Source organism: Dermochelys coriacea, chromosome 1, assembly GCF_009764565.3.
Source record: "Dermochelys coriacea isolate rDerCor1 chromosome 1, rDerCor1.pri.v4, whole genome shotgun sequence".
NCBI lineage: Eukaryota > Metazoa > Chordata > Testudines > Dermochelyidae > Dermochelys > Dermochelys coriacea.
In genome coordinates this window covers 110,488,869-110,502,734 of record NC_050068.2, presented here as the reverse complement: position 1 = coordinate 110,502,734, position 13,866 = coordinate 110,488,869, and the positions used below count along the sequence as shown (strand labels likewise).

Sequence of the window (13,866 nt, the reverse complement as noted above, 5' to 3'; positions counted from 1 at the left end):
CTACACTAGGTATTAGTTGCTATACCATAATTCACATTCTGGCAACATAAATTGAGCTATAGTATATTGCCGCCATTGCTGTTCCAACAATCATTTAATTACAGTAATTATGAAATGCCCAACAATTCTTTTCTCAGCTTGAAAGCTGAACTTTCTACATACCCTGAGAAGTTGTCCCTGGATAAGCTGCCACTGTGCTTTAGGACAGTTTTGCTTAGGTCAAACAATACATCATGTAAACTCTGTTCCTCAATTTTCTTTGTGGTTAGTTCAAGTAGCTGTGTGTTTCTTCTGAAGAGTTTGCAGGCATAGCATGTGGCAGCAGCAGTCTCCATTTTGTCTCCGGTCAGAACCCAAACTTTAATGCCAGCTTTCTGGAGTGCTTCAATAGTGTCAGCAGCTTTTTCTTGCAGCCTGTGAATATCAATTGACAATAAATGTTGATAGACTGACTGGAAATGAGAAATTCAGGGTCCTTACTAAAAGGTTTCCATGACACTAACAGTATTTCAGTAAAAGGTTTTAGACACAAGAAGTTTCTAATATGAGGAAAATCATAGCTGGGAATCTGAAAATGCTTAAAGACAGACAAAGATCAGCATGTTACTGTATAAGTAATGTGTCTTGCCATTTTCAAGTTACTCAAAGGTTTCTGCTTTCATCTTTATTACTTAAAGAATAGGATGTTTCATCTCATCAGCTCCAGGGCAAGTACAAACACACAACATATCCACTCTCTTCAGTTAGTTGTGTTAAAAAAATGAAACATCTAAGTTGCTGGGTGATAAAAGTCAGACACACACATCCCCATCACAGCACCCAATAAGTGTATCCTTTGCTCCCCTCACAAACCCCGAAAGATTCTGCCTTCATTTCCTCAGACTGCCCATCTCAGAGACTTGCTTCTCCATGATCTTCCCTCCAGCAGATGAATACCAGGAATACCACCCAGCCCTGTCACACATCAATGCTGTTCTCAAAAGTGTGAGATTCCTTTTTGTTCCTCTGGGGCTCCACAGCCTTCATAGCCAGAACTAGTGACAAGTGAAGAATTCCAAGCAATGTCTTCTGAGCAGACCTAACCTTGCTGAGTTTTGTATCCGCTTTTCCACATGGGTGACAGATTTTATATCAACTCCATAAAAAACAAATTAAAAGAAAATTATTATTGCAAAGCTAAGCACTCAAAACTCAGGAAATGCCAGATTTAAGGTAGATCATGCAACCTTAATCATGGTCTGTGTGTGAATATACAGTATAGTCTGATTAAACAATTCTAGGAAATGCTGACTTTGATATAAACCAAAATATTCATTACTATTTGTGACTCAAATCAAATGAATATAGAAATACTGGGTAATATTCACGACATATTATTCTTCAAAGTTTTATTTTAGTATGGTATCTATGACTGAAAGAAATAAGCCATATTTAACATTTTTATTTGTAGTAGGTCTTAGTTAGAAAAATAGTAGTAAAAGTAATAATTTGCAACACTGATTATCTGAAAATACTGATTTCTGTGTATTTATTATGCATAACTGAGAATGTAGGTACCTAATTTATAGGAGATGGATACAAATAAAGAGATCTGCGCCTAATACAAAAAAAGAGGTATAATTATTGCGCCTCTGGTAATAGGCACATCTTCCCATTTATCACATTTGCTAGTTTACACCATTCAACATATCCAAAGCAATATACTTACTGGTCCTCAACAGCTGTAGCACCAAGCAAAATAAGATCTCTCTCTATCTGCTCATATGCCTCTGCCAGTTTCTTTTCCCGATCATGAAGGGCTATCTTTGCATTCTGAAGCAGCCTGCAGACACTATCATACTCTTTGTGTGTGAACTTTTTATATGCAACACACAATGTTCGCAGTCCCTCCTAAAGAATATGATAAAAACAAAGAACAATGTTTATACTGTGAAAGTCTTAAACACCATTAAGAAAATTTCTGAAAATAGAAGAAATTAATATTATCTAATATTTATGATTAATATGAAGAGTCCCTCTTTGGTTCCTCTATATCAGTTTCGGGCTCGATGATGACTATACAAGAGGCATCAGGATGTTATGCTGCTCTGAGAGTAGCCTGGGAGAGACATTGTGACCCTCCAAGTAGGGAGTAAATTGTACTGGGTCTATACCCACTGCAGCACGCACTGCCTGACATGCCACGGCAGCTATCCTGTTGAGTGTGTAGGATAGGTAGGTGGAAAAGCATGGGAAACCAAGGCTATATGTTCCCCTTTCTGACCTCTCCTACCTACCTGCACAGGGGGGAAATGTACTCGCTTTGTGGAGCCTGCTGCCCCTCCTCAGCTGCTACCTGCAACCTGGTCCAAAGGGGTGCTTCTCACTCTTAATCCCTTGTGCTGCTGCACAAGCAAGGCTAGAATTTGGCTCTTGGCTGGTCCTTACATTATATGCACAAAGATATAATTTATAGGCAAGCATTTTTGTGTCTATTTAAAAGGGATTCAAGTTTATAATTTTTTCAGCTGATTTTACTGATATATTTTCCATGTTAAAAAGATCATCTTTAAAATTCTGATTCATTTGGCGAGATTATCTTTAAATAGGTACAAATGAAAAAAATACTAAAACTGTACAAATAGACCTCACTTTTGAGAGCTATAAACAATTGTCTAATCTAAAACAATGCATGTTTCTCGGTAACTCCTTATACACTGAAAGGGCTGGCATCATCCAATTTTGAGATAACTAAATATTATAGTTATATTATTCTGTGAAGTTAAGCACAAAATACCTGAATGTCACGATAATCTGAATCCTATGTTTACTGCACATATCGTTTCTTAATTTATAATAGTTTAATTGTAACAGAAGAAGAGAAAGCAAGCACATATAAAACAAAGCAGGATGTCAAGTATCTCATTAACAAAAGGAAATCAAACAAGAAGCTACTTTCTTGTATGTACTGGTCTGGTGAATGATCTAGTGAACGATCAGTACCTTTTTCACCATAATGTTACACTTCAACAAATGCACCACAGTAATTGGACTGAAAGTCAGGTGGAATGACAAGTGTTCAGAAAGCAATACAACAAGAACATTTCCCTTTGACCATTTTCGATGCGAGTATGATCAATTATTTTCTTGCTGGTCATCAGATATTGTTAAATATTTATGTAGCCAAAACTTTGAATGGTACTTTACTGAGAATTATAAATGGAAGAGTCCCCAAGGAGTTTGCATACTTATTTAGAGAAACAAAGGAAATGAAGATAAAGAAGCAGTGAAAGGAGGGCCAAGGATTAAGGCCAAATGATAACATGAGTCATGTTAAATTGTGATTGAATTATATAACCTGTGATTTTTTAAATGAGGCTGAGGTAGTGCAGGAAGGATCGAGTGGATAGCACAGGAGTGGAAGTGAGTGACAGAAATCAGGGTGAAAGAAATGGGTTTTGAGGGGGCATTTGAAGATGACTGTAGATGCTTGACACATTACAGAGGGAGGTCATTCCAGTTTGAGGAATGAGTGGGTGGGAACAATCAGCAGTTAAGAGTAGGCAGATTGCACAGTACAAGGTGAAGAGGATAAGTAACATGTGTAGGCAGGAATTCTCTCAAGCTTTCAGTGACAAAAGTTTTTAATTTTACACAGAAAGAGACAAAGAACCAATTAAGGGACATGGTAAAAATAACAGGAAAAGTTCATTACAGTTGCAGATTGCTGGACAGTCAGAGTTGAAGAGAGAAATAAGGAAGTACCCAAAAAAAACCCCTCTGACATTTCCAGTTAGAGAGATGGGGAGGATAGTGGAGTTATCAATGGAAACAGAGAAAGGGATGTGTTGAGGGAATGATGAAAAATTCAGTTTTTGCCATACTTAATTTAAAATAAGTACTACAACATTCAGGATGAGAGGAAAATACATGAACCTAGACTAAGGGGTAAGGTCTGGAATAAACAGGTAGATCTGACAGTCATCAGCACAGTGGTGATAAGACATCATAGGAGTCAACGAGATCACCAAGAGAGTAAGGGCATAAGGAGAAAAGGAAGGAACCTATGGCAGATTCTGGTCAGCAATTATAGAAATGGAGAGGGAAGGGAAGATGATCCTCTGAAAAAAACATCAGTGAGGCAGGAGAGCCAAGAAAGGACAGAATATCAGAAGACCATGTTAGAGAGGGTGGTGATCACAGAGTGAAAAGGCAGGAGAGGAGAGAGCATTCCATTTTTATTTCAGTTAAATATTGGAACTTGAAAAGAGCCCTGCTGCAATACAGCAGTTGAATTTGAGGACTAGGCAGTAAAGCATTTCACTGTGTGTAAATGTCATGCGTTCACCTTCACACAGCACTACTGCAGGGATTGGGTATTACTATATTTTTGTATTGGCTCACAGTGGCTTCTATTGCTGATGTACAGTACCTTAAGCATCCTGATGACTGCCCACAACACCTAGATCAATGGTTTTCAACTGCAGGTCTGAAGCCCCTGGGGGACTGCGAGGCAGTTTCAGGGGGTCCATGAAGCAGAGCCAGCATTAGACTGATCGGGACCTATGGTTGAAGCTTGGAGCTCTGACACCCACTGGGGTGGAAATTCTGAGGCCCCCCCTCCCCGGCTCAGCAGCTGAAGCCCAGAGCTCTGAAGTCCCCCTCCATCCCCAGTTGGGCCTTGGGGTTTTTATAGCATGTTGGTGGGAGGCCTCCAAAAGAAAAAGGTTGAGAACCTCTAACCTAGATCACATCCTCCCACTCCCTATTTGTCCCTGAAATAGCAGAGCACAGTGCCAAGGATAAAAACAAGTAACAATCACCAAAAATGAGTTAGGAATTTTATGGCAACAGCATTTCACTTGATCAACACCACTTCCAGCCTTGAGATATGGATATTGCTCTCCATAGAATAGCACTGCAAGATTAGTAATTATCGTACTCCTAGTAATTTGATGTTTCCACTTTCTATCTTGATCATGACCAGGAAGCACAGATTTGAGTATATTATTTTGGGCTGGATTACTTCTGGTTTGATCTGAACTGGTTTATACATCCTTAGAAATAATAGTACTATTTATGACAAACTATCATTGTAAGTTCCCTTTGTACTGTTAAATAGTACCTTTAATGTAACCTGAAAAGTTAAAGGAATTTCCCATTAATCTAACCGACAAATAAATACAAACAAGTCTCTTACAGTTTGATGGGCACTACCGAACGATTCTGCTCTACAACATAACCTACCATTACCATTTTGGCTTTATATATTTTGATCCATGAGTAGAATTTACTAAACAGAAGGTAAATAACCCATGTACCCTTCTCCAAAGAAAAAAAGTCACGCTATGAAAAATATGATGGGAAAATGTACAAATCAGAAGTGCAATGTGCTCTTTTTGAATTATGTCCGTAAGGAGCCATGAGGAAAGAAACAGCTGATGGCAACAAAGCCAAGAATGTTTATTAATAAAGTGATTAACTCATCTGAGCCAGTGCCCAGAACCCAGTTGCCAAAGATGACTGAATTAAATTTTTGAAGAGGAAACAACATTATTCCATTTTTGGAAGGCAACATGTACATAAGATGATGAAATTCATCCCTATGAAGATAAATCAGCACAAGGCCAATGCATTAAATGCCACATAACCCATGTACAGTCTTGATGCTGGCTCTCTACACAAAGGTGAATTTTACTTAAAAATGAACATAATGCATAGACAGAAGAAAATGAATGTTATTTTTTTGCTTTGCTAGATCAACAGGACTGTCTTACTTGGACAGAAGAGCAAGTCAATTAATTGAAAATGGAAGGACAGCAAGGTCTTGCCCTGGGTGTTACTGTACTTTGCTTTAGTAAATAAGAAAATCCTAGCTCCTAATCTTAATGTTTTAGGCTAATCTTCCCCTGGTTAAAGCCTGGGCAGTTTGTGGCTGTAGCGCTTTGCCCATCACCTAGATTATTAATTTGTATTGATTATAGAATCCTCTGTATTTTTTGTACTTTGGTATTTAGCAATTAACAACTACAACCACCTCTCAATTTAGTTTTCCGCTTTGAGACAGAACGCATTAATAGCCACTTTTTGAAGAAGTTAGCTTGAGATGAGGCTCTAGTAATTTTACTCCTTCCAGTAACAACAATTTGGGCAACTTATTTCGTGATTTTATTGATAAATTGACGTTGCTTCTTGTAAAAAAGCAGTATATTGTCCTGGACACAGAAGCTGAAGTGTTATTTTAATGTTAGTCAGTAAAGTCTATATGACAAAATGGACTAAATGAATAATAAAGTCTTAGTAATTTTTCAAAAGAGAGGGAAAGGACCAGATTAATACTGAAAGCATGACTCAATCTAACTGTTCCAGTTTAGTTGACTGCTAAGACTAGATTCCAGCAACGACCTTTCAAGTTGGTTCAAACCTTTGAACTATGGATTATATTAGAATAAGGAAGCACTTTATTTCCCAGTTAAATGATGTTGTCAGAAGAAATATATTTTAAGTGGCATTTAATGTTAGTATGGAAGATTAATCAAGCAAAATAAAGATAGACCGGTTTCAGAGTAGCAGCCGTGTTAGTCTGTATTCGCAAAAAGAAAAGGAGTACCCGTGGCACCTTAGAGACTAACAAATTTATTAGAGCATAAGCTTTCGTGAGCTACAGCTCACTTCATCGGATGCATTTGGTGGAAAAAGCAGAGGAGAGATTTATATACACACACACAGAGAACATGAAACAATGGGTTTATCATACACACTGTAAGGAGAGTGATCACTTAAGATAAGCCATCACCAGCAGCAGGGGGGGGAAAGGAGGAAAACCTTTCATGGTGACAAGCAAGGTAGGCTAATTCCAGCAGTTAACAAGAATATCAGAGGAACAGTGGGGGGGGGGGTGGGAGGGAGAAATACCATGGGGAAATAGTTTTACTTTGTGTAATGACTCATCCATTCGCAGTCTCTATTCAAGCCTAAGTTATTTGTATCCAGTTTGCAAATTAATTCCAATTCAGCAGTCTCTCGTTGGAGTCTGTTTTTGAAGCTTTTTTGTTGAAGTATAGCCACTCTTAGGTCTGTGATCGAGTGACCAGAGAGATTGAAGTGTTCTCCAACTGGTTTTTGAATGTTATAATTCTTGACGTCTGATTTGTGTCCATTCATTCTTTTACGTAGAGACTGTCCAGTTTGGCCAATGTACATGGCAGAGGGGCATTGCTGGCACATGATGGCATATATCACATTGGTAGATGCGCAGGTGAACGAGCCTCTGATAGTGTGGCTGATGTGATTAGGCCCTATGATGGTATCCCCTGAATAGATATGTGGACAGAGTTGGCAACGGGCTTTGTTGCAAGGATAGGTTCCTGGGTTAGTGGTTCTGTTGTGTGGTGTGTGGTTGCTGGTGAGTATTTGCTTCAGATTGGGGGGCTGTCTGTAAGCAAGGACTGGTCTGTCTCCCAAGATCTGTGAGAGTGATGGGTCGTCCTTCAGGATAGGTTGTAGATCCTTGATGATGCGTTGGAGAGGTTTTAGTTGGGGGCTGAAGGTGATGGCTAGTGGCGTTCTGTTGTTTTCTTTGTTAGGCCTGTCCTGTAGTAGGTGACTTCTGGGTACTCTGCCAGCTCTCTACAAAGTTACTTATATGCAATCCAAAAAGGACAATCATCAGGACATCTATGAGATACCTATCATTTATCATAGCATGTGAGCCAATTTGCTGCTTGTATGCTCTTGAAGAAGCAGCTATATTTAAGATTTTGGCCTAAATGCAATTATCCAGGATGAAGAAATATTGAGGCTGAGGGTCTCGATTCTCTCTCAGACTCTGCCAGAATTTGGATTGATATAGTAACATTAAAAATTGCTCTTTCAGTTTTATTAGCTTCTTCCACCTCTATTTAACAACCATTCTCTTACAGGAGAGAAAGCTATTTTATATAATAAAGCTTAATAATGTGCTCTGGGAAAGAGTTTTAAAGAGGAAATCCAGTTTTTCTCTAAAACAGCAGATAACATTGACGGACATTTCTTCACTTTCTGTAGTAATACCTGTTTTCAGTCTGAGTATTTGATGCCAGTCAATGCTATCTTATTTTAAAAGAGATAATAATATTTCATTTAAATGGCCTTTGTTGTTTTAAATGGCATGTGAGACAAGTATTTATAACTCCTAATCCTATCTTTCAAGTAACCAAGTTAGATATTTTTCCCAAAGGAATCAAGCAAGCTCATACTTCCTTTTTAGCGAGCAAAAATGTATGTACAGGCATTATTGTTGTATTGCTTCCTCATAACAAGAACATTTACAGCAAAATTATGTTCTAATGGTTTCTCTCTCAGGAGATCTTGTGAAGTATTCTAAAGTCAGTAAAAATATCAGATGCCAAGCTGGAGACTGAAAGTGGGGGTGGGATTTTCAATAGGAGTTTTACCACTGACTTCAATGGGGAAAAGTTAGGCCAAAGCTGAGCACTTTTTAAAAACCTCACCTTTGACTGCCAATTAACTAGTTCTGGGTAATACACAATAATAGATAACTACTAGTTTGATTATCCTAACCACAAAATTAACATGTAAATATCCTTCAAAATATGGGTTCTTAGTGTTTATTAAGCATTGGAGCAAAAATCATAGGAAAGATCTCCAGGGGGCAGAGGAGAGAGGGGGCTCACTTTTGTCGGCAGCTACTGCTACAGGGGCGATGATGAAGAGTAATCCTTGCACTCAGGAGGGCAGAAGGACTGTAGCTGTGTCCAGGTCCTGCACAATGGTGGAGGCTCCCTGAACCCTCCTCCCCATCTTGGTACACAATGCAGGGTCAGGAAATGCCATTTCATATTTAATCTTACCACTGCGTTGCGCTCAACTCTGGATCGTATTTGGTCTATTTTGCCTTCTGTAACTCTAGGAAATATAGACGAATCTGCTCCCTTACAAAACAGAAAAATGTCACCTAAAAGAGACAAAATATGAAGTTTAAAATGGTTAAAATTTATTTTCTCCAAAAAAAAAAAAAAGTTTTTATACAGGTTAAATATCCTTAAAGACAGTTTCTTCAGACATACATTGTTCTGAAAGCGCTAATTACCATCTTAAAATTCCAAAGTTTCACTGAAAGAGCAGAAAAGAGCAAAGCATGAAGAAAAGAACACTTTGGTGAGACCCAGTTGAATTCAAAATCAAGACAAAGTTCACAAACCACTAACCCCTTCCCTCCAAAGCAAACTAAATCCAGGATATGATTCTCTACCTGCCACTGATCGGACAATCACACTCATTCGCCTCCTTACAGAATCAAAACTCAAAATCTCTAACAATTCAAACCTGAAAGAGAAAAAACAACATTTTGAAGTTAGCCTGTTTTTTCACACAGCTAAGCTTGTTACTAATCCTAAATAATAATTTGTAAGTTCTGCCATGTGGAACAAAGTAAGATGCAGTCATTTAAGGAAAAATGGGTGAGTCCCCTGGCAACTAGACCAGGAGTTTTGGCTGGATAATGGCTGCATGATGGAGTCCAGTATCCAGTCACTGACAGCAGCCAGTACCAGAGGAAGATGCAAGAAACCCTATAACACAGGGATACGGAACATACTATTCACAGGGAAAGTTTCCTTCTAGTCCCTAATAGCTAGAGGTTGTCCTATGCCTTGAAGTATGAGGGTTTCTATCCCTCAGATGTTTTAGGATTTTTAAGATTTATTGTAACTCTGAATATTCTAATGAGACTCCTAACCCCAATAAATCCCCACCCAACATCAATATTCCCCTCGACCCAATGATTCCCCTCTACCTTCTGCATACCATTCATTTAATATATTTTATCAGGTCTCTTATTTTTTTTTTTATAAAGTAAAGAGTCCCAATTTTTTTTTCAATATAAACATATCTTTAACCCAAGTTCTGACCTCTGAAAGACCCTTCTCCGTAAATATTTTACTCATGAAAAATGCTCTAATCATTAGACAGACCACATCATATTGTTTTCACTTGTTTAATCAGAGAATTTACTCAGTTCTATGTTTTTACAGTCTGGAATTAAAAAAAAAAAATCTACGTAAGGCCATAATACTACTTTTGTTGAAGTCAATGGTACAAATCTATCAGGAAGCTGGATCAGGCTTATGATTGCAAAATGCAGTGAAAATTGGAGTAAGTTCCAAATATTTTTTAGTACTTCCATATTTTACCGGCCAAATTATTACTGTGCCTCCATTTGCTTATGAATTTAGCTATAAATATCAGAGTCCTATATTACTTAACAGGAATGAAACCAATGGGGTTCTACAGAAATATAGATTAACGTTTTCAAAGCACATAAATCCTATTAACTTTCTGTGGGATTTAAGTGCTTTTGAAAATTTTACTCATAAAAATGTTCTACAGAAGTTACTCTATAGTCCCAGAGAATTTAACAAAGTAGAGTACCCTTTCTGTAAATTACTTGAACCACCTAAACGATTTTCCAACAGGGATATAATTCTCCATTTTTTCAACTAACTGGTTTATTATTTCTCACAATTTTTGGTTTACAAATGAATATACTTAGGGAAAGAAAAAATTGCTGTATACACTATTGATAAAATCCATTTCCTCAGTCCCAACCAGTTCACATTTCCACAACCACTCACCTCTCAATATCATTTTTTGGATTTAAAATTTCCATAAAATTGTCCTTCAGCCTTAAATATGTGTAACCAAGCCTGCAAATTTAAATGCAAATTCAGACAAGAAGAGATTACAAGTAATACATTTATAATTACACAGCTTAACATGTTGTAAGTACTTAAGAATTAACTTTATCTTCTGAAATAGAAATATCCTGTTTTGATTTCATTCATAGCTTAGAAAAAGAATCATTAAGGTATGCTAAGAAGATAGTAAACATCACATGTTGATATGATTCTGTAAAGTTGCCTATTAATATTTCGCTGCTGAAATATATTTTCAGCTTCAGTGAACTGAATATCCATATTCAAAATTATTTTGGAGACCTAAAAACAATCAAATTATACACATACCTCTGTATCCCTTCAACTAAAGCAACTTCATCAGGCGATGATGATATATACACACAAGATCTTCCGGACAATTGGGCTTTCTTTAATCCATCTACATTGTCATCCTCTTTCACTTGAACAGTGTGACAAAGACAAAGAGCCCGAAAAAATAGCTCCTCTCTCTCCTAATAAATAAAAAGAAAAGTATTATCGTTATATAGTATTACTTTGAAAAGGGATAAGAAAAATGAAAACAAAAACAAATAAAACCCCATCTTCCTCCTAAATTATTCTGTTTTGTAGGAGATTGGAACCACTTATTTGATTTGGTCTTGTACCTACAACCAATTATGAATTTTTTTGATAGGTAATACAGTCTCACATGGTGGCTAATCCTTTATGGGGAAATTGGATGCTAGCCCTACCCATGACTAATCAAGCTTCCTCCTAGATGTCAAAGCCAGGATCAGGTGACGGCTTGAAGATTATCTGGTCCTCATAAAAGCCACCAAGCAGCTCAGGAGAGCAGCAGGAAGTAAGACGACTCCTGTAAGAATCCCTGGATCAAGGGAAATGGCCTATTTCATTTGCAACTCTCTGAAAGAAGTATAATCTTAAAAGGAGCAGAATAGAGAGGTGCAGGTTGTAGGAAGGTTCCTGCGGGAGTCCCTGGGACAGGGGAAGGAACACAGATTATATATGATTCTCAGGGGAATGGCCTGCAGGCAGCAGACTAAAGGTAAGAGGAGTAGAGAGAGGCTTGCCCTGACTCTCAGGCAGATGCCCTGTGGAATATAATCATGTAGGGAGTAGACAGGCTCTTGCAGAAGGCTGTGGGTCACAGAGAAAGGACAAGAGTGATATGATAAACTTTCTCTCAGCACCCTGGTCTTACTGTGGGGTGAGTTTCTGATTGTTCTGATGCAACTCTAACAAGTATTTACTACACAATAACAGAGCATGTTTTTAGGGGCCTTAAATCCAACCTGAGAGCCAGAAAAGCATTGGGTCTGGACCTTTGATATTGTCAGCTGAGTGTGTGGACTTCGCTGTCTTGCACAGCTTGAAACAGCCCCTTTCTGGTTGCTCATATAAGGTATGCTTTGGTAGGCGATTTTGGGAGCTGGGGCAAAAACTTTATAGTCAGTTGCAGGGACTGACTAAGGACAGCCTCTTCATGACAGGCCTCTGAGTGCAGCTTGGGAACCACATCAAAGAGGTAACTGCTAGTTCCCGGGCAGTTGTTTGGGGTTCTGTTTTATCCCAATGAAGGTTGCTTAGTTAAGCCAAAGAAGAATTGCAGCCTATGCTCTAATCACACTTTGGTGTCTGTCTCTCTTTCCTGCAAAGCAAAAACTGCAACTGTGTAGAGAATAGAGTCACCCAGAAAAAAGCTTTTGCACTAGTTTAAATTTCTGAAGACTATACAATATGCTTTTAGCACTCATTTTACCCATTTTATCATAGTTTTTTGTCTTATATATCATGACTGATTTCCACTTTAATCGGTCAACTAACTATTATTATAGATGTTAGCTATTAACTTGGTAACTTCATATTTAGTTTTCAGTTAACGATATTTTACAATTCTATTAGTGGATTCTCCTGGACATTTCTTGTTAACCAAATAAATCCCTTAGACTAAACTACAAGAAGAAAATATTTATGCTGTGATACAATTCCACCAGAAACCCACTTAGTTTACTACAATCTCTGGGACATTATATTTATCATTTTCTTTTCCATATAAAGATCAGTCCATTTTCATATTTTTTTTAAAGGGGCATCATACTTTCCCACTTCCTCCTGGAGAAGAGTCGATCATATCAATGCCTGTACAATCATGGAGGATTTGCCCATTACAGATGACATGAGGTATATAAACATGCCCTTCAATGCAGCATTCTATGAATTCCATATTGTTCTCAGTTAATGTTCCAGTTTTATCTGTGAGATATACTCAACCTGCAAAGAAATACATTATTAAAGAGAACTGGATATATTATCAGACACTGAGAAAGTCTCTGTTCATAACTCAAGTTGTATAATTTTCAAGCCCTTAGCTACTAGTCCTCACTAAAGAAGAACACAGTAGCTTTCCTTTGGGGTGTCAACTTTTGTCAAAATACAGGCAGCACCTGAAAGGTTCTACAGTACATGGGATAGCTGCAGAACTATGTTTCACCTGACAAAGGAAGTATGTGAGACAGTAGTGAAGCATTTAATCCATTTTTCTCACTTCCATCCTCCTCCTTTCCCATGTTAAATCCCTTATCTGCAAGAGCTATTTCTGGAAACACGTTGCACGTGGCTTACACTTGTCAATGACTTTTGATATCTGATGCATAAGCCCAGATTTCGATTATAGTTATATAATGTAAATCCAGAGTGTCTACAACAATGTCAACAGAATTACTCAAGCATTACATACTAATGTGTATGTAATTGAGATACTAGTGAGATCAGAATTTGGACCATAGCAATTATGCAAAAACAGACAAATTGTAGCTATAGTGTTACAGTGTAGGCCTAGCAACTGCACTCTTCACCTGAACATTAGTTTTTATTTCACTTTCCATAGAGCTTCATGGAATTCAAAATCCACAGCAGTAAAAAGAAAATGAAAAGTGACCTGTAGCAGGGACAACTGATATGTCAGACTAGTATACTATCTCAGAGGTGGGGTGAGTGTTTTTTTTTTTTGAGTAACTGACAGCAAGCAGTTCCAAATACGTCATTTAAGCTAATGGTGCTAATAATGGGTTGATCATTAATAATGATCATATTGTTTAAAAGCCTTAGAAATTATCACACGTTAAAAGAAATAAGTTGGTCCAATAAAAGGTACTACCTAACCCACCTTGTCTCTCTAATACCCTGGGAC

At 37.8% G+C, this 13,866-nt stretch overlaps 1 protein-coding gene across 1 annotated transcript in view; it reads right to left on the bottom strand.

The window, feature by feature from the left end:
• Window positions 1-13,866, bottom strand: part of ATP11A (ATPase phospholipid transporting 11A) — a 232,275-nt gene that overhangs the window by 39,799 nt on the left and 178,610 nt on the right. The window contains 8 exon segments of the mRNA XM_043504486.1: window positions 163-414; window positions 1,709-1,890; window positions 8,832-8,935; window positions 9,233-9,306; window positions 10,614-10,685; window positions 11,004-11,167; window positions 12,775-12,935; window positions 12,938-12,947. Coding sequence (XP_043360421.1) covers window positions 163-414; window positions 1,709-1,890; window positions 8,832-8,935; window positions 9,233-9,306; window positions 10,614-10,685; window positions 11,004-11,167; window positions 12,775-12,935; window positions 12,938-12,947 — 1,019 coding nt within the window.